This window comes from Pollachius pollachius (assembly GCF_949987615.1).
Source record: "Pollachius pollachius genome assembly, chromosome: 4".
NCBI lineage: Eukaryota > Metazoa > Chordata > Actinopteri > Gadiformes > Gadidae > Pollachius > Pollachius pollachius.
In genome coordinates this window covers 11,218,634-11,242,763 of record NC_136937.1, presented here as the reverse complement: position 1 = coordinate 11,242,763, position 24,130 = coordinate 11,218,634, and the positions used below count along the sequence as shown (strand labels likewise).

Sequence of the window (24,130 nt, the reverse complement as noted above, 5' to 3'; positions counted from 1 at the left end):
ATGATTGAACTCAGAAATTACAGGCTTTCAACAAGAAAAAAGTTTATTACTGATAAAGACAAGCCACAAATTTTAAGAAAACAACACTAATAAGCTAGCCTGAGCCGAGATCTGAAATATTCAGAAAACCAAACTACATGTGTCTTAATAGTACCTATATTCATCAATACGACACACTAAATAATAATATGTCTTTATAAATATAAAAGTCCCCCAGTTGTAACTTTTTTTTAATGCAAAATACACAATACAAATCACCCTTTTAAAACGCATTGGTTTGCTTTTGCCAAATTTGAAAAGATACAGTCTACAAGAAAGGAATTTAAACCGCACACAAATAGAGCCACAAGGAGTCCGTGTGTATATATTAGATACTATACAATTATCCAAAAAGAGAAACATGAGAGAAATCACAAAAGCACGGTCGCCAACGATTTGATCAAATCAAAATAACAAATTGACAAATCAAATAGTTAAAACATAAATAAATACAAATTTCCAATTAGTTATTTACATTTTTTTCCTTTTCAAAACGAGGGTAAATTTAACAACAACAAAACGTTCCCAAATGCCACTGCCAAATACTTGTGCTTGCATTAGAGCGTGCTACAGATTGCCACAACTCAATACACCAATGGCACTTGAAAACAGCCAACCGAGAACATCTGAACGTAACACAGCATTCGGAGGAGCAAATATTTAAAAATAAAACCGGAAAGAAAGTTAAAAAATAAAAATCACAATCATGAAGAAATGTATCTCATTTTGATAGCGTCACTGCTACCCTTCTTTTCTCAAGAGTAGTACATGTAATACAGTAAAATGCTCAATCCATCTGCAGGGTTATCCACCAAGTGTAAACTAGTGTGTGTGTGTGTGTGTGTGTGTGTGTGTGTGTGTGTGTGTGTGTGTGTGTGTGTGTGTGTGTGTGTGTGTGTGGTAGGCCAACAGCGATCAATGGTGTGCTCTGGCTATAGGGTGAAAAATCAAAGGCACTGGAGTCTGCTATAGGAGAAGGGGGGGGGGGCTCACTGAAGCTGCCTGTTTTGTGCAGAGGGTGAGTCATTTCCCTAGCTTCTATCTGTATTCATGGAGTTATGTTGGAGTAGCTTATGTTTTGAAAAGTAATCAAGCTTGAAATGGGTTTCATTTGTAAAAGTTTTTTAAGTATGTTTTTTTTTTATAATAAACAATATCATACAATATGTGAACAAATAAAACTTGTGTTGGCAGCAGTGGCATAAGTCCAGTGTTAACCAGGCAGGCATTGATAAAGTAAAAGATAAATCAGATTCACCGTCTGGCACGTATTTTAGAGAAAAATAGGAGCCCGGCGGCCCTCCGCAGGCGTGTCCACAGCACTTAAGAATTCTAAAGCACAAAATGTATCTTTTGTATTTTTTTACATATTCGTAAAAGTCGTTTTTCAGTCGAGGCACAAAAATCCACATAAATAAACACCTACAGCTTTTCATATGATGAGCGAGTTCGAGATTTCAGTAAAGAAAATAAAACAAAAGAAATAAATGCTACGATGAGCAAAAAAAATATAATAATAAAGAGTAAAACCCCGTTAAGAATGGCCACATGTTGTCATGAACCTCTATGCCTCATCTGGATAGTTATATTTAGGAACATGAATCAAGATATTTAGCAGCCCACATCACTGTAAACCACTCTTTGGGTATGGGGAGGCTTGCCAACTGACTGCGGAGTGACAGTGTGCGGAGGGAGTGGTAAGGTACCACATCTTCAGGGTTTTAGTTAAAAAAGAAAAGAAAAAAAAAAAAAGACGCTTCCGTTTCAAAGCAACGTAAACCATCCCCTCCTCAAAGTGTGAGCAGTGATCAGGGACTCCAGTGAACGTAAACGTGTCCGGTCTCTCGCTACTTAAGAGCAGGGGGCTTCTGTCCGCCTGGCAGGACGTGTACAAAGACGCTCTTAAAGGTGACATATTATACCACCAGGTGTGAGTGTGATTAGCCGTTACAAGCCGTTTTGAAAATCTGCCTCTTCTGACATCACAAGTGGGCGTGTCCACCTAGATGTGTGACGGATAGATGAGCAACGTTTGCTAAAGTCCACTGGGTAGACTGGTAGACTGATCTATCCAGAACATACGCCCCACTTGGGATGTCAGAAGAGGCAGACTTTCTCAACGGCTTGTAATGGCTAATCACACTCACACCTGGTGGTAGAATATGTCACCTTTAAGGATCGTTAAGGGTTCTTATGACGCGGTTTCCCTCCGGCAAACCTTGACAGAGCGGAGTAAGGAATGCCGTGCGGTATAGGGTGGTCAGCGCAATGCTCATAAATACATTAGATAGGACGATTTTTCAGGGGGCTGCCAGATTGGATTACAAGAGTGATATAAAAACACTTGAGGAACGCAAGTCTGAATGGGTTCATAACATACGAAAACAAAAACACAACATACAGGATCATTGTATATGACCACTACAGTGTGTATGCTGGCAGCATTAGCATTAGTTCAGTGCTGGGCCACATTGAAGCAATTTCTACATTAAGCCATTTAATTATCTGACACACACACGGTGTTGGGTGTGTGTGTGTCAGATAATTCTTGATTAGGTCATCATTTATTTTTCTTTAAAACAAATTTTAAAAAAAAAGGAAATCCTCCAAATACCTTTCAAGTCTCTCCATATAGTTGCCCCCGTTCTATGGCTTGCAGTAACCATGCAATCTGTGCCCCCTGTCCATAACTCATTATAAAAATCCTAATAATAAACGAATCAATTGGTTGACGCATGTCAATTCAATTGAGCGTCCGTTCTGTTGTCAAGGTGATAGGTGATGTGTGATGAGGTATAAACTAACGGGGTAGGATAGTGTAGCTTGAAGCCCAGCCGGAGCAAGGGGTCTAACCTATAGCCTAACTTACCAGCACCTTAAAGACTGTTACAACAAAAAGTCAAAACAACAATGAAGAAATATAAATATAAATGGTGGTTTTAGGCCCATTTGTAGTGACTGTGAATGCTTCTACAGTCAACTGTTCACTATATTAACAATGATTAGGGGGGTGGATCGTGTTGGGACATCATGTGTTGGCGTGGCCGTTCAGATTGCATGGTAACGCAGGCCGTGAACAGAGCCAGAGTTTGCCGGTTCCATCCCAACCCAAGCAGTACGGTGACCATTTCAACTCAAGACCTTTCACATCTCTTTAAGACAATTTAATGTTACAGGTGCATAAGAATATCTAGGAGATTGAAAATAAAAAGCACATTAAATACCAATAAATTAACGATAAAAAAAAAAAGAGTAAACAAAAAAGTCACCAGTGAAGTCGATCTCGTACAATGCAACATCTTCGCTTTCCGCAACCGGTAATTCGGATAAAACTAAAAATAGAAAAAACTGGTACAGTAGTAGTATGCACTTTGAGGACCATCGCAGCAGCTCAGTGGGCCATAGGGGGGAGACCCGTCCCGAAGGTTAGAGGCAGTGACAGGGAAATGCAGAAGCAGTGACTAAAGCATGCGACGGAATCCACCGAGGTCAAACACGTTCCTATGGATCACCAGTAGTTCACGGTACTCCCAGCGTTTACATTACAGGAAATTGAATCTTCGAAGGAAAAACAACCCCAAAAATAAAAATAAAATATTAAAATTATATCCAGTTGGAGCGCTTTTTTTTTTTGTCGTCGTCATATTTTTCCAAACCATCGATCGCTCCACAAGACTACGCACGGCGGTTCAAGTACATGTTTTCACTCTTTCGAGAACAAAAGTTGGTCCCCGTATCCATCCCATTTCACAGTCTATGAACCAATCAGAAAAGAGGAGCTACCCACAGAAGAACTCACAGATAAATCACATCGGAGAAGCTCAGCACGCCCTCCCGCCCACAAAGATTACAAACAAAAGTAGTGTATCATATATAGACTATATCTTTAAAATATCAAAATATCTACTTTTGGTCCTCTGTACAAACATGATTTTGAGCAGGGGTGAGGGGGACGACACAGGGGAGAGAGGAGGAGGAGGGGGAGGAAAGGGAAAAGTGGCAAAGGTGTGAAAAAGTGATAGAAAAGCGGTGTACAGTATAGTTTCTGTGTGGCGAGGTGTGTGTGTGTGTGTGTGTGTGTGTGTGTGTGTGTGTGTGTGTGTGTGTGTGTGTGTGTGTGTGTGTGTGTGTGTGTGTGTGTGTGTGTGTGTGTGTGTGTGTGTGTGTGTGTGTGTCAGGCGTGTGGGGGGGGGCAAAGGGCTGGCACCACTGGTTTGAGGTAGGGTGACTGATGGATCAACATACACACAGACACACATGCGCACAGAAGAATCAAAACAAAAACACAAAAAAAAAACAACAACTCAGGCACATATAGCTGCACACGGAAACAAACGCACACACACTCACAAACATTCGGGTACAATCACACGTCCACCCCCTAGTGGGGCCCGCTGCAAGGGCATGCCAGGCGCGGGACCGGGCAAGGCGACGGATAAAGAGCCCATGGTCGAGAGCTAAGCTAAACATCACGTCCAAAACAAAAAAATAGACCACAATCGACGGGCCTTTTCCCTATGTGAGCCCTGCCTGTCTACCCTGGAGTCCAGGCCGATGACAGCCAGCCCAAATCCAGCCACCGGAGGGGGGAGAGGGAGGAGAGGGGAGGGAGGGGGGGAGAGAGGAAGGGGACCGCACAGCCGCGCCCACGAAGAACAGCTGCATTGGAGGAGGATTAAGGCACTATGATAAAGCCGAGGTACATAAAATCCCTGACATTCCTTCTGCTCTGCGACATGGCACCGTGGGACAGACAACAGCTATATAGAGATAGATATATGTATATATATGTGTATGGTGGCCCGGAGGGGCCGGGTGAAAGGGTGAAAAGCAAAGCTACCCCTTGGTTCAGTGGGTTGGTTTGTTTGTGTTTGTTTGTTTGTTTGTTGTTGTTTTTTTTGGTCCATCTTTAACTCAGGAAATCTCAATGGGGAAAGGAACTGCAATGATACGAGGAACGGAGAAATATATACTTGTTGCAGAATGCAATGAAAGATAAGAACAAAAAATAAAAAGTGTAAAAGAGCCATCTATAATAATGCATTAAATTTCCAAAAATAAAAAGGAGAAGAGAGATTGGGTCAAGGACGGGTCAGGCCGACCACATCCCTCTGTATATATACACTAGTGGTAGCAGCACACAGTACAGTATATCTCTTCTGGCTCACCTTCTGGGTGTGTGCGTGTGCTTGCATGTGTGTGTGAGTGAGCGTGCCTGTGTGTGATTGCGCCTGTGTGTGTGTGTGTGCGTGGCTCTCCTCTAGGCAGTGCTGGGTCGATGTAGACAGCCAAACAGACCAAACTAAAGGGAGGGAAACGAATGAAGAGAACAAGGCCCATGAGCCTATCTCTCAGACAGCAGTGTTCCAAAGTAACTGGATTTGTGAGCAACACACAAAACAAAGTTGACACAGGCCCTTCAAATGTTTCTTATTCGATGATTAGAATGTATCGCAATAATAATGGTAATCAGGGGGTTTGATGCAGATTATTTCTATCGATAAATCAAAAACATTTTCTTTCTTTTTTTACGAAAATAATACAGAAAGATAGCACCGTGAGATTTTCAGTCCTCAACTACATTTTGAAACAGCACGCACACACACACGCACACACACACGCACACACACGCACACGCACACGCACAACGTGAGATATAGTCTGGTCAATCAATTGACTTTGCTGATCTGGGACCTGTGACTTGGATTTGAGCTCTAAGACATCAGTAGTATACATGGTGTTTTTTAGATTTTTTTTGAAGTTCCTTTTTTTTGTTTTTTGAACTGTACATCCTGTCCGAAAGTCCAGGGACGAACCAGTCAAATGGCCAAACCACAGGCCCAAATCTCACAGGTGAAATGTATTCTTCATTATACAAACGACCCCCCCCACCCGCTGTCTACATTACTCTCCACAGCAGCACATATTTGCACACACTAACGATTCCCGACGGCGACATTTTGTGGCCCCAAAGTATCAGGATCTCAACACATCTCCGCTCTGCAGGCTTGATGAACAGGGAGCGTCAACGGCAACAAGTGCAAGACATGGATACGACTAAGAAGCCAAACACCCGAGAAAGAAAATACCAAAACAAAAACAACAACAACGACAACACAGGAAGAAGAAATGTGGAGTGTAAAAGCGTAAAAAAAAAAAAAAAAAAAAAAAGACTGACTAGGAGAGGGGCCTCTCACATAGAGAAGTAGCCAGGGGTCCTCTCACAGAGTACGTGCTAGGAGCCGTCACCTAGAGAAGTAGCCAGGGGCCCCTTCACACAGAGAAAAGTAACCAGGGGCCCCTTCACACAGAGAGAAGTAGCCAGGGGCCCCTTCACACAGAGAGAAGTAACCAGGGGCCCTTCAGACAGAGAGAAGTAGCCAGGGGCCCCTTCACACAGAGAGAAGTAGCCAGGGGCCCTTCAGACAGAGAGAAGAAGCCAGGGGCCCCTTCAGACAGAGAGAAATAGCCAGTGGCCCCTTCACACAGAGAGAAGTAGCCAGGGGCCCTTCAGACAGAGAGAAGTAACGTGGGGGTAGTCGGGGGCCTGTGGCCTCACACAGAGAAGTAGGTGTTGCCCGTGGTGTCGCAGTGGCGTATGGTGGGCGTGCCGGAGGCCGGCGTGAGGATGTGCTCGGCGTGGTCCGGCAGGGGCTGGGGCAGCGAGTGGAGCACGCCGGGCTGGACCACGCCCACCACCGGGTGCCCGCCGTCCTCGGCCCCGCCCACCTGGATCACCTGGATCACCTCGTGGGCCGGCCGCAGCCGCTTGGCCAGCGGCGTCAGCGGCGCGTCGGGGTCGTCCTCGGGGTCGCTGTCCAGCTCGCTGACCTCGTCTGGAGGGGGGGGGGGGGGGAGGGTGAGACGCTTGTGATACAACCCAGGGTGGGATCTGGTGATATTATTGATGTTTTTTTCCTTTCGTTTCCAATATTGTTACTTATTATGTGTTAGTTTTCCCCACAGTTGAGAAGGATGTTGTGAAGAAATAGACTTCTATATCCATGTCATATCATTTGCTATAACCGATTTATTTAATATACGACACGTTTGGTTTTCAGTAGACTGTCATGCAAATTCTAAAAGGAAAAGACGAATGAAATTGGAAGACCACTGACCGATGAGCCACGTACCTTTGTCCACGTTGGACAGAGACAGTGCATTAAGGCTGGCAAACTGCAACAAATACAAAAGACAGACAAGCAAAGAATTAGAACAGTTCTATTCAACCCAACACCTCTTTGACCCACATAAACAGAATTTTGTAGATGGACAATTTAATGATAAAAAATACCATTTGCTAATGATAGCTAGATTTATTTAAAGGGCAACCTTTCCTGTTTTAACAGTAAATATGACAATATTGACCAAACAATTTAAATCTACTCAGAAAAGTGGTTGAACCTTTACGAAACGTTTCATAAATGATTTGATTCAACCTTCCTTACCAGGAAAAAAAAAAATCGATTTGGCAAAAGTGCCCTGGCAAAGAAAGCACAGCAAGTCACACACCACGAAGAACCAGAGACAAGGTGAAACACAGACAGAGTGCGGAGCACAACAATCACACTCAGAGAGCTCCGGCAGGGAAAGCCCGCTCGAAGAACCGTCTCATTAACCAACGATCGGAAAGCCCCACAAAGGGAACGCGTTGGCCGGCAGGAGGGGGACCTCACCTCGCCCATGACGCCGATGGCCGTCTCGCCGGTGGCGCGGGCCACGCGGTGCTCCACCAGGTAGAACATGTACTCGTCGTACAGCAGGCGGATGAGGTGGAAGGAACCGAAGCTGGCCGCGCTGCGCAGGGTCAGGTCCCGGATCACCATGGAGCTGGGGGCGGGGCGGGGGGCAGGGGGAGGTTAGGCATGAGCCTGGAGGTCAGAGCGCGTGGGAGTGTGCGCCGTTGAACGAGTGTGCGGTGTTGGAACGTACTGGCAGAGGTGCGAGATAGCGCAAGCGATTCATTATCAGCGATTCATTACGAAAGTATCAGCCATTCATTCAGGAAGTATAAGTGATTCATCAAGAGAGGGTTAAGAAGCCATGAAGATAGCAGGAGCAATTCATTCAGGACGGTTAAGAAGCCGTTAAGAAAGTATGAGCAATTCATTAAGAAAGGTTAAGAAGCAATAAAGATAGTATGAGCAATTCATTAAGGAAGTTCATGAATTCCCGCACAGAAAATAGGTAATCAGTAAGACTGTAGAGTGAGTGTGTAAGTGTGTGTGAGCAAGTAAGGTAGTGCAAGCAAAAGTAAGAATTGACGTGTCAATAAAAAAAAAATAGAATAGAAGAACCAATCAATCAAAGTAAAAGGTCAACAACATGTAAAACACAACGATAAGAATGAAATAAAACAAGAATGAAAAAACGGACCTTAAAATCGCACTTCTACAGACTGCATTCACATTATGGACCAAAAAAAACAAATAAATGAAAATCGAATTCATCTTAAGATAATAAAAGCGTCCCTGGCCTGCCCCACCTGTAGAAGGACCAGTTGAGCAGGAACTGGCGCGCGGCCTTGGGGAAGCTGGTGCGGTGGTCGTAGGGCTCCAGGGCCTGGGTCACCACGTTGTCCAGCCAGGTGGCCCACTGCTCCAGGGAGCTGTGCTGCTGCAGCGTGGCCTTGAAGTCCTGCTCCAGCCGCTGCACCACGCCCTCCTCGCACTTGCACACCCACGAGGCCTGCTCCTGTGGAGCCGCGGGGGAGGGAGGAGAAGGGCATTGAGGGATTGGGGCCGGAGCAACATAAGGCAGAGTGCTATTCCTCTGGTCTTCCTCTTAAAGCTTTTTTTTTTTTTTTTGGTGATCCCAGCTTAGGACATTCGTCTCATTTGGCTTTCTATGACGGAAAACCAATAAAAATGCAGAGATTGACCGATCGTATGAAGTCACGTGACGTTTAAGGCTCGGCCGGATATCGTATATGATTAGATTCTGGCATTCACATAATATGCCCTTAGAAAGATATTACAATTGCTCTAAGGGGAATCGCCATGGGAATATAGGAGGACTGCTTGACGTCAAACGGTCCTACTTTAGAACAAATGCGTTGCACCCGATGCACTACTTTCTCAGGAAATGGCCGAGCATGAATTGTAAATACATTCTTTCATTCAGAATTAAACTCAGGGAAATAGAACGCTAGAAGCTCTATAAAACAGAATGCTCTATGAAAAAGGACCAGATATTCCAGTACAAGGGGAACCTTGCGCCACACAACAACAACAACAGAGCAGAGCCTCAGACCTGCACGTTGGCAAAGTCCACGCGGTTGAGGTCGCTGAGCATCTGGTCGATCTGCGACGTGTTCTGCAGCACGGCGCGCGCCGCCTGCGCCAGGTGGTTCAGGGACGTGTAGCGACGCAGCGTCTGAGCAAAGGCACTTACAGCAGCAACCTGCACCAGACACAGGGGAGACTCGTGATCAGTAGCAGTAGTTGGCCTTCCTGACTTTTTGTCCATTGATAAATAAAGGATTTTTTGGTTTGGTCATTAAACACATACACAGAAGGTTTTTAGGAATTTCCGAAGTGTTTTCTACACACCCTTCTAACTGAAAATTGTATTCCCGATAGATAAAGAATCCATCCCTCCATCCCTCCCAGGTCCAGTAGTACTGACGTGTAATAACCGTGCCGCGTGTATACACCCCGTACCTTGGTCTGAACCATTCTCTGCGGAGCGGCGTTCATGGCATTGTTGAGCCATCCTTCCAGGCTTTTAGCAAAGTTGCGGATGGCTTGAGTCAAGGCACCTGGAGGGACCGACGGCCAAACGAACACAAGCAACACCAAAAGATCAGCGGCGGTTACAAACACACCCAGGGTGGAGCAACATTCAGCGCGTGTGTGTGTGTGCGCGCGCGCGTGCGTGCGTGCGTGCGTGCGTGCGTGCGTGCGTGCGTGCGTGCGTGCGTGCGGTCTTACTGGGAATGGGTCTGAGGACGTCAGGGATGAGGATCTCTACCACGGCCTGGTACATCAGGTAGTCGCAGGTGCTCATCCACTTGACCACCGTCTCCGTGGCGCACAGTGCAAGCAGCTGCGCCCGCGGCAGCCTCTCCTCGATCTCGCTCACACCGCTGCGGCCAGGGAATAAAAGGAGAGGAATAAACAGAATGAAAGCGAGTGACACCCCGTCGTCACACACACACACACAGACACAGACACAGAGATAGACACACACCAGGTGATTCATTTGTAAACACAATCCATTGTTAAATACCCATGTTGAGAACTGACCTATTTTCTGTTATGGTGGCGCCCTCTACAGTGTCAGAAGGGGAATAGCGCCAGAACGTCTGCCACAGCTTCTCGATCAGACTGAACTGCAGGTTGATGACCACGTCCAGGATTGCCTACACAAACACACAAGCCAAAACAAAAAAATTAAACCAAAACAAAGAAATGTAAAAAACAACAACACAAAGGCCGAAAATAATTCAAATTGAAGGTCAAACACTGTGGCGCCAAATTACCCAGCGTCCAGGGTTCAAAGCAAAGTGACTCACCTCACAGTGCTCTCTATAAAGGGACTCCAGAGTTTTGATGTCATCTGAGCTGTAGTGGTCGCTCTCCCCCAGATCCAACTCCACAAACTCGGGCAGCGCTCGTGACGGGTCTGTCAGACGGACACAATGGAACAGAGCCGAGCTTTATTTGGAGTATTCTCAATCATTTGTTGCTATACAACGGTCCGTGTTACCATGGCGATTGCCATGCTTGTTTGGCTCGTGAGGTGTATTTGCGATCCTGTAGTATGCAGAAGAGCACGGCGCTGTGTTTGCAGACTGAGAGAAAGACGTTTGCGCGTTCAGTCAACGCAAGATTTGACGCAATGCAAATTCTACAAGATGTTACGGGGCAGTTGAATGACATCCCTAGAACATACATTTAGTAAACAGGACAGGGTTCCAATGAAATATAACTGGCGTTTGGTGTATCCGTGTTTCAAATGCATCTCAAGCAGTAGAGACTGCTCCACTGCAGAGATCCCTCAGTAGTGGAGAAAGTGGCACAGAATTCAAATGGTGGTGGCGAGAATTTGTGTCAAGCCAAACCATCTGTCTGTTCAGCTGCATTCAGAGACACACACACACACACACACGTTAAGTGTGGGCACTGCGCACAAGTCCTTTGTATAAAAGAAAAACAATCACAGGCTGGCATGTCGTGTCGTGTCAAGGGCTGACCGGGCTCCGCAGGGATCAGTCAGCCCGTCACATTCGATCGCCAACGGTTCAGTTTTTATGAGCGCTAAAGTGACGGTGCGAATCCCACGGCTTGTCAAACCGCCTTGACGCCCTTGTCGCTGGCGGTGGGAGCGCGGTAAGCTACAAGCCGGTGTTGGCCAACGTCGTGAAAGCAGCGAGGGAGTTTGGTGGAAGAGAGCGCCGTTAGCAGCGGAGACTCAGTTCTCGCAGTACAGTAGGCTGAGAGAGGGTCACGGGATTGCAGTGTTAACCCGGTTCACCGCAATAACATTTTCCCTTCTCATACTTTCTGTTAGCAGGCTAGGCCGGTTACAAGTCCCTAGAGCAGGATGATACAACAATAACAAAAAGGTATTCATAACAACAACAACAACAATCTCTCTCTCTCGCTGTTAAACCCATGTTACTGAAGCGCATGTTGCTCCCTCCGAAGCATGTGCATAAGTCCCACCCTCTCTCTCTCTAGCCATAAACGTATATCGAAGCCCGTTCCAGACGATTCGTCGTGGGCAGAGGACGCTTTAGGGGTTACGGTACAGTACGTAAACCCTGACTAACCCTACTACACATTAAACACCTACGGCCACACTAGAACTCCCTTCCTATGTCTGAACAATAAACGGAAGGTGTACTGTACAGCCCTAAAAAACAAAAACAGATATCCCCCCACGATCTGATTACGCAGCAGAGATACAGACTTCAAACTAGCTGTTTTAATTTTAGATAGGAACACGCAAGGATCCATAAGAGCGCCTGGAACTGGAACAACAACAGAACAATAATCAATATGGACCCATTTTTCGACAAAAACACCCGCAGGAAAGAGGTGGAGGTGTCTGACCCAGGAACTCCTGGTGGTGCTGGTTCTGAGCGATGTCCGCCTGCTCCGTGGCGCTGGTGGGGTGCTGCGCCCCGGCCGCGTAGCCGTCGGCCGACACCCCGTCAACCCTCTGCACCGGCTTGAACCTGAGCGGGGGGGGGGGGGGGGGGGGGGGGACGGGACACACACACACACACAGAAGACGGGGTCAGCCTGGGCCGTCCCGCAGGTCAGAGCAAAGAGGGGGCATTGGGTTAGGGGAGAGAGGGGGGGGAACGGTACCTCTGTCTCTGCTGGACGGGCTGCTGGCGGAGGGCCTGCATGAACTGCATGTCGTCCTGCAGTCTGTTGAGCGGCGAGTCCGGCTTGACCCGGATGCCGTAGTAGTGGTACTTTGAGTTCCCCCTGAAAAGGTAACAGAACCCCCGAATCATGAGCAGGGCTAAGGAGGAGGGATAGTGGGGTGGCTACGCGGTTTCGGCTTGGGAAAGGTGGAAAACGTCCCGGTTTAGGTTACCGCTGCTTGGTTTACCAGGCAAAGTATGGCTACCTATTGTAGCCAGCTCTATCCAAGTCCAGGGGTCACACTGGTTATGGGCTGCATGTTTGGCTGTACATTTACATAGTCATATAATCCAATGGGTTGCCTTTTTTATTTGATTTTATAAATGAAACACAATTTGTTCTATCCATTGGACAAGACTCATAATTTCATTACTTCAGGGCAAGATTTTTATATTTATATACATTATTCATTCATGTATACATGCCGTAACAGACCTGTAATAAACCTGTCCAATCATCTCACTTGGCCCGAATGATTGGATAGCCTCTATGTCTGTCTCCCTCCCTGTCCGGCTAGCTGCGCGCACTCAGTTCACATGAGCGGATTCTTCCACCAGGCTGGGCAGAGCCATTACGAACGCTAGCGAGCTAATTAAGTGATTTGGGGGAGTGGCTTTCCAGAGAAGCCTGAAGGGAGGGGCGGGATTTGCTTTCCGGTTGGGTAACTTTAAAAACAGGGCTTACTCTGGCTGCTAGTTATTTGCTTTGGTAGAATAAACAAAGCAAAAAAAAAAAAAAGACTAAAAAAGAGAAACTAGGCTCAGCAGAGGGGGCGGGGCCTCTTCAGGGTCACCTGGTGCCGAGGCGTCGCGTGCGGAGCCCCGTGAAGATGGAGCGGATGAGCTTGCCGAAGGAGGCGGCGTTGACGGGGTCCAGCTTCTGCTCCTGGCAGTGGCGCACGTAGTGGTTGTAGAGGGTGGAGCGCGGCAGGCTCACGCCCTCCGCCGTCTCGTAGTTGTCCAGCAGCCACTGCAGCTGTTTATACCAGAGAGAGAGAGAGAGAGAGAGAGAGAGAGAGAGAGAGAGAGAGAGAGAGAGAGAGAGAGAGAGAGAGGCAGAGAGAGAAGCAGCGAGAGAGAGAAGCAGAGAGAGAGAGAAGCAGAGAGAGAGACAGACAGATAGATAGACAGAGAGAGATACACAGGCAGAGAGAGACAGAGATACACAGGCAGAGAGAGACAGAGAGAGGGAGACAGAGACAGAGAGAGAGAGGCACACACAGACACAGAGACAAACCGCTTCAATTAACCAGATCAATTCATTGAGCGTTTCCGACTTCTATCCGACGGAGAGTTAAAGATTGGCGCCAGTCGAAAGCAACGACTCAAATTAAATAATCAAAGAAGAATAAAAGAAGCCGGGTACTAAATAAAAAGTCCCCAGGGCGAAAAAAAAGCAGCAGGAACACCAACCGAATGGAAACGGCGAGCTAAACATAGGTAACGGGGGCCCGCAGGCTTACAGCTGCTCAGGTGTAGGGGACGTGACGGGCTAACACTTAGCGGCTATGGAGTGGAACCGCGTTCCCCCGGGGAGAGCTCAAAGGCAAGGTTATTTCCAACACGTCTTAACCGGCTCAATGACTATTCCCCCTCTACACTGCCCAACACCCAACACCCGGGTACAGCCGATCCAGTACCCGGAGTGGCTAACTTGGAAACCTCTTGAGGTGGTGGGATCTGCCTTTTGTTGTAACCCTGGTTTAATACTGAGTAGGGCTGAACGATTAATCCCATTCAAACAGACATTGTGATGTAACAGAACACAATTAGCAAATCGCAAAGGCTGCGATTTATATAGATTTTTTATCTGTTACTGACTGGAGATCAGTAAGATTCATATTTCTTTTACAATTCAATAGTTAAATAAAGATGTTATAAAATAAATTCAGGAATCAATTCACCTCAACACATAGGCCTGGCCCAAAGGAAAGAACAGTTTATATGTTGATTGCTTCCAATGTTTGAACTTAAAAAGAGGGTTATCGTAAACTAAATCGCAATATTGGTCGAAATAATCACAATTAAGATTGTTTCCCCTAACCGTTCAGCCCTAATACCGAATGCTGTAATAAAAAGGGGGTGAGAACTACGGTTTCTCCAAGCATGTACACAGCCTTGTAATCCTTTTTTTCGTGCAGCTTTAGGAATGCGATTGATGGCGACTTACATGGCTGTTGAGCAGCGAGCTTCTCTGACTGGATAAACCCTCAGTCTTTTGGAGCGTCTCAATCGCCATTTCAATCTGATTGAGCAAGAAGCACAGAACACACACACACACACAAAATAAACAAACACGACTAAAAAAAAAGTAAAACATGCAATCACTTTAGTATGACAGGTGAACCAAAAATAGAAGCAAAACCCTGCAGGATAGAATAGCGCCCAACCCAAGCACCTCCACCAAAATGTAGAGGAAGAAGAGCCAGCAGAAGATACTAAGAAGGGGGGGGGGATGTGGTGAAAGCAGCAAGAGGCACAGGTCTCAACGAAAATGCATATCCGCAAATTCTGAGAAAAACACAACCGTATTAACATCACAGTCAAAACATAAATACAACAGTCACAACAAATGCAAAGTCTGTTAGATTGTGAACATGTGTTGGCGCTCAATTTCCGTTATTATGTTGTGGCTTTTGCATTTGTGGTGAGGCTTTTGCGTAGCTTTTTTTCACACTAAAGTGATTCAGATCTGCAGTTTGTTCAACACGCCAGGGCCTTTGTGCGTCTAAAATGTGTAAGCAAGTGCATCACGAAATACCTCCATCTCAAAGCTAAATCTAATCCAATCAATCAGCTTTTGATTGAATTGCTATTCCGGGTTTCTAAACACACCTATATACCTATTAGGTATGATTACGGCTGCAGCCACAATCACAGAAGCCAATTCCCTGCGTTCAGTAGCATTAACATAAAGACCCGTGCACTCCTCAGCGGGTTGAACTTTGACAGCTGCGTTTCACAGACAATGCAGCCTTTAATATAGTCTCAAAGAATGTCTTTTGCATTCACCCTCAGGTCAAGCCACGGGATATTCACATTAACGACGATAACATAACAACAGAAGGCCGTGCACCTAAGATCGGAGACGGCAATTAAGATAAATCTTTGGCATGAGTGCTCCAGAGAGACCTAATGGACAAGTCCTTACCCTCCTCCTCCGCTGCTATTATAACTAAAAAGGGGATGCATTAGTGGAAGGTCTTGAATGTCCAAATAATGATTATGCAAACAGGGAGCACGAAAGAAAGGGCTGGGTCTGAAAGGGATCCTGGAGAAGGGCCCGTGCGGAGGAGGGTAAGGAGAGATAAGGGTGCTTTTGACACCGACGTGACAGCTAAACAAACAGAGAACAGCCTGGATGTTATTGCGGGAGGTTAGGGAACAGGCGTTCGACACGTAGGCCCGCTCTGCGCTACATGAGGGGTAGGCTGAGCCCGCGCAGTGAGGGGGTCTGTGACGCATCAACACACCGTGGAATACGCACGGACACGGGGAACATGGGGAGCGTATAGCCGCAATGGGACTTCATGTTTGTGACAAAAAGAGTGCTGAGGTTCTACACTGGATGCACAATGAACCAACTTTCTTCAGCACTCCGAAGAGTGGAGGCGATAGAGGAAATAGGGCTGCAACTCCTAATTATTTTCATAGTCGGTTAATCGTTTAGTCTATTAAATTGCATTAATAATAGAAAATGCCATGACAAGTTAACAGAGTCTAATTGATGTCTTAAATGGGCTGTCAAGGTCTGGTCGGTTGGTTGGTATGCACTTGTTCGACTAAATCGCTGGTGTTACTTTCATAAGGATAAAAGCTCTTCTTAATCCATTAATTGAAGGGCCAGGAGGGACAAATGCTGATAAATCTGTTTTAATTTTGAGATTGATTGGTCTTGGAGTTGGCGGACGAATATTTGATTTGGTTGACTACAGACCAACTTTAATGCGCTTTCTTTATCTGACAATAGCGAAGAAAAACTAAACTATTCCTTTTTAATGCTCCGTGAATGAAATATTTGAATGGAAGAGTTCAACATTAAGCGGGAAATGTTTGTCATTTGTACTTTATCAAGGACTTTATCGATTCATCGATTATCAAAATTAGCTATGATCGATATTCTGGCGGTCACCTCAATGATTCATTTACTTCTTGTTGCAGCCCCAGCAAGAAGTCAACAATAATATAATATTGATAACAATCGTGATAATAATTATGACGATAACATTGCTACTTAGGATAGTAACAATGACCATAATGATGAAAATGATCATAATCAGAACAAAAAACGTCAACAATAATCATGACGATAATGACGATACGGATAATAAAAAAAGGGGTGTCCATACACTCACAGTGGCCGGGGAGGCCCGGGTAGCCTGGCCCGAGGCGTGGGGGGCGCTGGTGTCTATGAGGTAAGCGCCGGAGCTGCCGTCGATCACCTGCCCCCCGGCCAGGCCCATGCCCATCACCCCGTTCCCCCCGGCGCTGCTGCCGCCGCCGCCGCTCCCATCGCCGTTGTTGTTGTTGTTGTTGTTGGTCATGCCGTGCGACGCGCCCACCACCACGCTGGGCACCTGCGACGAGCCCGCCTGCGTGTCGAAGTAGCTGCCGCCGCTGTTCTGGCTGTACAGCTGGGGCTCCGTGTAGGTGTAGGTCCTTCTGGTCGGGAACAGGAGGGCCGCCCGTTAGTGGGGGGTGCTCTACGGAGGGCCGAGGGGCGGGAAAGGCGGCCGTGGACGCGCGGCTTTTGTTTGGAATTACTCTATCGTGTTATCTCCACCAAAAGGTGCAGCGTGTATGATGTAGGAAGGTGAGGGTGAGGTTAGGTTGCAGACTGCAACCAGCAGAGTCGCCGCCCCCCCCCCCCCCCCAAACCTGCCCTTTCCAAAGTCATAGGAGAAGCTACAGTGGCCTGTAGTGGCCGGTAAAGGTGCCAGTAGGTACATCCAAAAAAATGGATGCGTCTTCTTCAGTATCGAGTACAATATCAAGAATCGACCAAGGAACCTCATCACTTGACACTTGGCTAAGTCTCAGGTGACGAGGATCCTTGATAGAGTTATAAATTGTATTCATTCAGAAACCTTTTCTGTAAAACTATAGGTCATAGCTTATGAGTAAGACAGCTATAAAAAGCGTTAGAAACATGGCGGGCTCCTTGGAAGAAGATGCAGATATAAAGGGCTCACTTCAAGGTGCCAAAAACACAACGACTCATGGGATTATGATAGAGATAGATATATATAAAACCTAGCCCCGAAGTAATGAAAATGATGAGTTTGGCGTAAAATAGATTAAACACATTGTATTTAATTTATAAAATGTAATAATTTTTTTTCAATTAAAAACGCCGGCCATTGGATTAGATGACTACCTCAATATAAAGCCAAACATTCTGCCCATAACCAGTGTGACCCATGGACCAGGCTAGAGCTGCACACAATAGGTACCTTACTAAGCCTGGCAAACCGAGCAGCTGACAGTGGCGTCCCTTGAAAAAAGAAGCCGTCTAAGAGCAAAGGGACCACTAACGGCTCACACTTGTCAAGCATTAAGTGAGCGAGTGTGTACAAACCCCACTTTCTAAGAGGCTCAGGGGAGGCTGGTTGTGGCTTCCGCACTCCACTGATACTTCTGGTCATCATCAGGTGACCGAGCACAGTCACAACACTGAAACCCACTTCCCCCTGCTAACATCCCCCCCCCACCCACAAGCCCACACACATACATACCCTCTCTCTCTCCCTCTTTCTCCCTCTCTGATGCACACTCCACCCATGTCATGTGCATGTGGCATGAACGGGGAAGTCATCAGGGATCCAGCAGTCCGCCATGTTTTAACAGAGCCTCGGGGGGGGGGGAGGGGAAGTTAAGGGGCAGAGCTAAGCCTTGTTTCCTGTTCACCCAGATTTGAAATCATCTGCAATAAGACTTTATTGCGGATCATCAAAACGAAATGTTCAAAGACAAACAGAAATCTGCACGCGAGGCTTCTCTCAGATCAGAACGCGTCTTTGCCTCGCTTCCCACCACAAAAGGCGGCATGAGCATCCCTCTGATTGGCCGGGGATTAAGGAGCAGCGTTAGGCCCGCGGCCACGTTCGGAAATCAATTGCTGCCTGGCCGAGCGCAGGCCATCAGGATGGTCTCAAGCGGCTCCAGAGGAAGGGGCAGTGGTGGGGGAGTGGGCGGGGGAGAGTGACTTACATGGTTCCATTGGTATAGATGCCGCTGGTCTCCTCTACGTACTGCACCTGCGCAGGGTAAACATGCTGCACCTGCTGCACAGTCTGGGCCTGTGGAAACGGACCAAACAACAACAAAACAAGACAAAAACAAAAAAGGAGGGCAAGCATTTAGGACTAAAGTTAGCAAGGCAAGCACACAAGGCAAAAAAAACAAAAAAACACACGATGCCTCAATAATAACACTGTCAAATGCCTGGAAAATTCTTTTACTTTTTCTGAATGTGTTCAGGAGTCCTGTGTGGTGTCGTATCATTACGTCTTGTACACATATGTGTTTATATGTGCGCCGCACTGTCGGTGAAATGAGTTTCCTCTTTGGGAGGGCAATAAACGACTATCCATCCCATCTGTTTACTGACCTGTATTTACCTATTTGTACTCAACTCACCAGCTCGCATTCTCTCTTACTACCTATTGACTTTAAACCTTTTCTTTTTCCACACACACAGGGCCCAACATTACCTGCTGGCTGGAGGCGGTAGGCTGGCCAGGCACGGTGGTCTGTAGAGGGACGGTGGAGGTTGAGCCAGTGCCGGCCTCAGGGGTCTGCATGGCGCCTAAACAAAGAGCAAAACACACCGTTTTAGATGCTCGGGCCGAGAGAGCACTCAGAGAGTCGCGGATCCACACCTAGGGGATGGAAAGTGTGGCTGTTGACACCCGTCACAAAAAGCAAATAAAGACGTTGGCATTCTGATAAGCGTGTGCTGAATGCTAACCAGAGCTAGCCGCTGGTGTGGCGTCTCCGTCTGTGGCGCTCACGCATCCGACGCATGCTGCTGCTGCTGCCGTCTCCGCACACACACCCGGCCGCCATAAAAGTTAATGTTTAACAAGGCGCCTAAGTGCTGCCATTTTCGGAGCACGGTGGCTCACGTTACAGCGTTCACCCAAATAATACAAGTAAAAAAGAGCTAGTTTCCCCCATTCAAATTTCAGACTCAAGCACTAGAAACAACCACCCTTGTTTAAAGCAACCATTACTAGAGTTGTGTGCATCAGAGTACTGCTCCGAGGGGGATCTACCTTTCACACACACATTCAGGGTAAATGAAGAAGCCAGTGTTGCTTTTCTCCCTGCTAAACACATTAACACGTAGAGCCCTGTATCGATGAGAGTATGCCCACCGCAGCCACGGACGGCCCCTCTAACATTGTGGACTTTATCGGGAGTATGGCCTGCCAAACGTTCCTGATCCACCCAGGTAAGCGCCCTGACACACACACACACACACACACACACACACACACACACACACACACACACACACACACACACACACACACACACACACACACACACACACACACACACACACACACACACTTTCCATGCCCAAGCCTCTCTTGGTTAATTAAGAGCGGTCTCCTAACTGCAGCAGGCTCTCCCTGGAGACTGCTCCGTCCCTGTAAGCCCTGCGTATCATGCAGGTGTCTGGTGTATTTTCCTGTGCAGGCCTGAGATTTGTTTATTATTATTCTTCCATCTCCTTGTTATAAATGGTGTCCTTCAGGAAAAAATAGGGCCGGGACTTCATCTTCTGTGTGTGTATATGTGGGCGCACATACGTGGGTGGTGTTCATATAAATCTTTGAAAAGAGTAAGATTAATAATCAACAGGTAACGCAAGTCAACAGGTCTACGCTGAGCGACCTCGCCGGGTATTGTATTTAGGCGAGAGCGACAAGACGCAGGTTTAAGAATCATGGCAAAATATATACACACACAAAGACAAATACACCACACACACCTCCCACACACACAATGGTCTAAGATGTATTCCCTTTACTCGTTATTCATAACGAGGCCGCTTATCCGAATAATCCACGTGGTTTCGGCTGCGTTTTTTGTTGCAAACAAAATAAATTATTCAGCACAAAAAAAACAAATATCTAATAACGCCAGTAAACATGTAATGCCCGGGAGACGCAGGGAGACAAAGCAGTGCATCAAGCAACAACAGTTGAGGCACATCCTCCTTCCCAAAACAACTCGAAACACAGAAAGGTGCAGACTTTGATCCCCAAAAAAAAACGCAACAATACGTCTTCGGAACATGGAGCCAAATCAAATCACAGAAATCAAGGTTAAAAAAAAAAATGCCCACTCGCATCACAACCCAGTGGTTCACACACACACACACACACACACACACACACACACACACACACACACACACACACACACACACACACCTTCTGCCTCCCCATTCAACCGCTCCCTTGTGGCCCACTTAAACGCTGTGCTCCAATGACCAAGTGCAAGCCCTACAAAGACACACAGGAAAAGAAAGAGAAAAAAGAAAAAAAAAAATACACCCCGACTGTGGAGGGCAACGTCTTGCCCAGAATTTCCCTTTTTTAGTGTTTCTTGCCAACATCACAAACACCGCACAAAAGAGTCTCAAGATTAAATGTGCTCCGACAAGACAGCTTATTCGCCGGATGAGTTAGGGGTTGTTCCTGCGCCCAAAGGCGAACCCTAGATGTGGATTTTTAACTAAACCAGAACAAGGAAAAAAGGTTATAAAAAGGACATGAACGTCAGGGGGCAGGTTGGAAATAAACAGAAGGTCACAAAGATTGGTTGTTTCAGACGGAAGTGAACAGCGTGATCTGTTTTAGTTGAGGTTTTTTTTCCAGGCCAGCCTTCTTTTGATTTTTACCGCTAGTCATAAATTAAAATTGGTCGATACTTACTATAATAATAATATTACAACTTATATTTGCTTATTACCACATCATTCTTGTTCATTTGTTAACGTGATGCCACTATGAGTTTAGTACATCAGGAGCACAGAGGGTTCTGTCGAATATCACTTCTGCTCAACATGGGAAATGAATAGTCCGGCAAAAAAGAAATAATCAGTTTTTTACCCATCATCAATCATGTGTTACGAATGGCGGGCCAGGAGAACCGAATGAACCACGTTTTATTCCGCTAAGCCAGGAAAACGGATGCCTGAATATTGAATTAATCGGCCCCCTTTCCTGTGATTGGAAATGGAACAGGAGCCAGGCGGCAGGTGGCACGGTACTACGCCCACCCTACCTGACCGCAGGTAGGACGAAACCCGAGCTGATCACTAGCAGGTCTGCCTGTAACTCTCTGTGTGTGTGTGTGTGTGTGTGTGTGTGTGTGTGTGTGTGTGTGTGTGTGTGTGTGTGTGTGTGTGTGTGTGTGTGTGTGTGAAACAGCAGGGGGGATCATAGGGGTATAAACACAGCTAGGACAAACACATTGATGTTCTATGGAGTACATGAAGATGGGCAAAATTAGAGAATGTTTAACTGTATATATATATATATATATATATTTAGTACCAGACGTTTCAGCATAATGGCGGCACCAGCTACATCACCCAATAACTATATCATAACAAATGTATTTCTGTAGTTTCAGTCTTCTATATGCAAAGAAGCAGCGGAACAAGTCAAGCTTTAATTCAGAGTAGAGACAGAAAGTGGAAGTATGGGCATGGCTATAAAGGATTAATTACCTATATTTGAATAAACTACATGCTTCACACTATACTGGCATCTACAATGACATAGGCAACACTTAGTTATAAACTGTATCTTTATTTTAAAAAAGAAAGAACATTTTACACAGCGCCTCATACACCTGTGCTCTTACAGATGTGTGATGGAAAAGAAAAGAGTAAAAGCTATTTTATTTCCCTCCAGAGGGCAGACAGTAAGTGGAAGGTAAATTATGAGAGATTGAAGATTTATTTTTTCTTAAATTGAATTACTCTTCATCCAGTCCAATTCTCTTGTCTTGCTGCACTAGATTCCGAAATCACATCATTGTTTTAATGATGGTGGTATTTCTAAAACCACTAAGCTAATGGCACGAGGAAGCGATATTATCTGTAAGCAATTTGGAAGTAAAAGATTTATCAGGTTCAACTTAACAGATAATGGCATGGCTTTTCATTCAATCAACCCTCTATTGTATTACTTTTTAGATTGAAAATGAATAGCGCAATTTAAAAGACAAAGAATTAAAGAGAAGGTATGCATTTTTTTTTTCTCCTGGAGTGTCACAACTGCTTAATCCCCACCTGCCCGCCCCCTCCCCCTGCACACACACCTGTTTTCTTTCCTATTGGGAATCAGTGGCTTCAGCTGCACACAAGACCCCATGGACTAAAGACTAATTATGATGCAACATGAGGACACTGCAGGCTGTGGCATTTCAAGCAACGTCTCATCCAACCAACACTGCACACCTTCATGTTGTCACCGAGGTATCAAAAGATATACTTCCCCAAGCAATACAGGACCGTTCAGCCCGTATGTAATAAAGGCATGCCCTTTACAACGTAATAGCAATATCACTTTCATTTAATAAAACAATATGCACAATTAAGTTGCATACATTTTTTGTTGTTGCGTGAAATCACGTTTTAGATCGGTCTCTTTAAAATGCATCGCCATCCCATCATTCAGTCACCCGCTCAAGAATGCGTCCCCTCTCACACACTCGCATCACTTTCATTCAATCCAGCCTTTACCTGTGTTTGTCCCTATTCAATCGGTTAAACAATATCGCAAAACACAATATTTCTAACGTAAGGAAGTAAGCAGGGCAGGTGCTTGTTCATTGCCAGCCTGATACAAGGAAGCGTTAGCTTCTGATAGCGATCTAATGCCACAAAGAGTAGATAGAAATCGCTAGCTAGCAAGCTATCCCGTTTCCCCCAAGACAAAAGGGAAAGTAGAGTCTTGGCTGTTCCCAATAGCAGTGCATGTACGCGAAGACTAGCTAAACCCCACTTTATTGCGCTATTCCACGTTAGTAAGTTCGTTAAACCAATAGGATATACCCCAATGGCACCAACACGGGTGTGATTATCACGGTAACATAGGTGATCCACGAGACACCCAACATCCATTCTAAGAAAAGAGCGTTAGCTAGCAACCTAGCAACAGACACCTGCTCCTCCAGCTGACCAGCTAGCTTCATGATTAGCATGGACCTGTACCCTCTGCAAGCATCTTTCAGTTTTACACCATTTATTGCGCAGGCATACTTAAAAAACGATACATAGCTCTAAATAGGCATAATGTGTTGTAGCGGGGTCGATTGCAAGCGAATCGGACTTGTTACAACTGTAGTAATCTAGTCCCACGTCAGCTAGCGGGCTTGTTACAAAGAAACACCCTAGCTAGCAAACTAACCATTAATTCAGCCCACCTCGATTCAACATGCAAACTAAACTTACAGCATTTACATCAACTACACAGGAAAACCAACTTTAATAATGAACGGGCCTGAAAACGCGTAAGAGGTTGCAATAAAATATGATTCAAACCTGGGCTGAGGACTGGTTGATGATGATGAGGATGGTGGAGGAGGTGGTAATGATGGAGCGAGCGGTTGTTGTTGTTGGTGGGTTACAGTCGCCAGGACTACGGTGACTATGGCCCTGCCTCACTGGGCAACAGTTGC

At 46.1% G+C, this 24,130-nt stretch overlaps 1 protein-coding gene across 5 annotated transcripts; it reads right to left on the bottom strand.

Moving 5' to 3' along the window:
- Positions 1 to 71: 71 nt before the first annotated feature.
- rfx3 (regulatory factor X, 3 (influences HLA class II expression)) lies at positions 72 to 24,130 on the bottom strand. 5 transcript variants are annotated; one of them, XM_079734510.1, is made up of 17 exons: positions 23,994 to 24,130; positions 19,135 to 19,229; positions 18,632 to 18,720; positions 16,771 to 17,083; positions 14,592 to 14,666; positions 13,216 to 13,397; positions 12,360 to 12,482; positions 12,099 to 12,223; positions 10,556 to 10,665; positions 10,287 to 10,402; positions 9,972 to 10,126; positions 9,702 to 9,799; positions 9,292 to 9,441; positions 8,525 to 8,733; positions 7,716 to 7,869; positions 7,158 to 7,215; positions 72 to 6,875 (listed from the first exon to the last, which is right to left on the bottom strand). In XM_079734510.1, exons 2-17 carry the CDS (start codon positions 19,222 to 19,224, stop codon positions 6,595 to 6,597), a joined length of 2,328 nt encoding a protein of 775 aa, XP_079590636.1. In that variant the 5' UTR covers positions 19,225 to 19,229; positions 23,994 to 24,130; the 3' UTR covers positions 72 to 6,594. The 5 variants fall into 5 exon arrangements, with proteins under 5 accessions (XP_079590636.1, XP_079590639.1, XP_079590638.1 ...); XM_079734513.1 differs by having other exon boundaries at positions 7,173 to 7,215; XM_079734512.1 differs by having other exon boundaries at positions 16,777 to 17,083.

Coding starts and splice junctions, on each gene's coding strand:
- rfx3 (XM_079734510.1), bottom strand. CDS start 19,224: ATGCAGACCCCTGAGGCCGGCACTGGCTCAACCTCCACCGTCCCTCTA. Junction 17,084..18,631: donor ATCTATACCAATGGAACCAT/GTAAGTCACTCT, acceptor GTTCCCGACCAG/AAGGACCTACACCTACACGG. Junction 9,800..9,971: donor CGTCCTCAGACCCATTCCCA/GTAAGACCGCAC, acceptor CGGTCCCTCCAG/GTGCCTTGACTCAAGCCATC.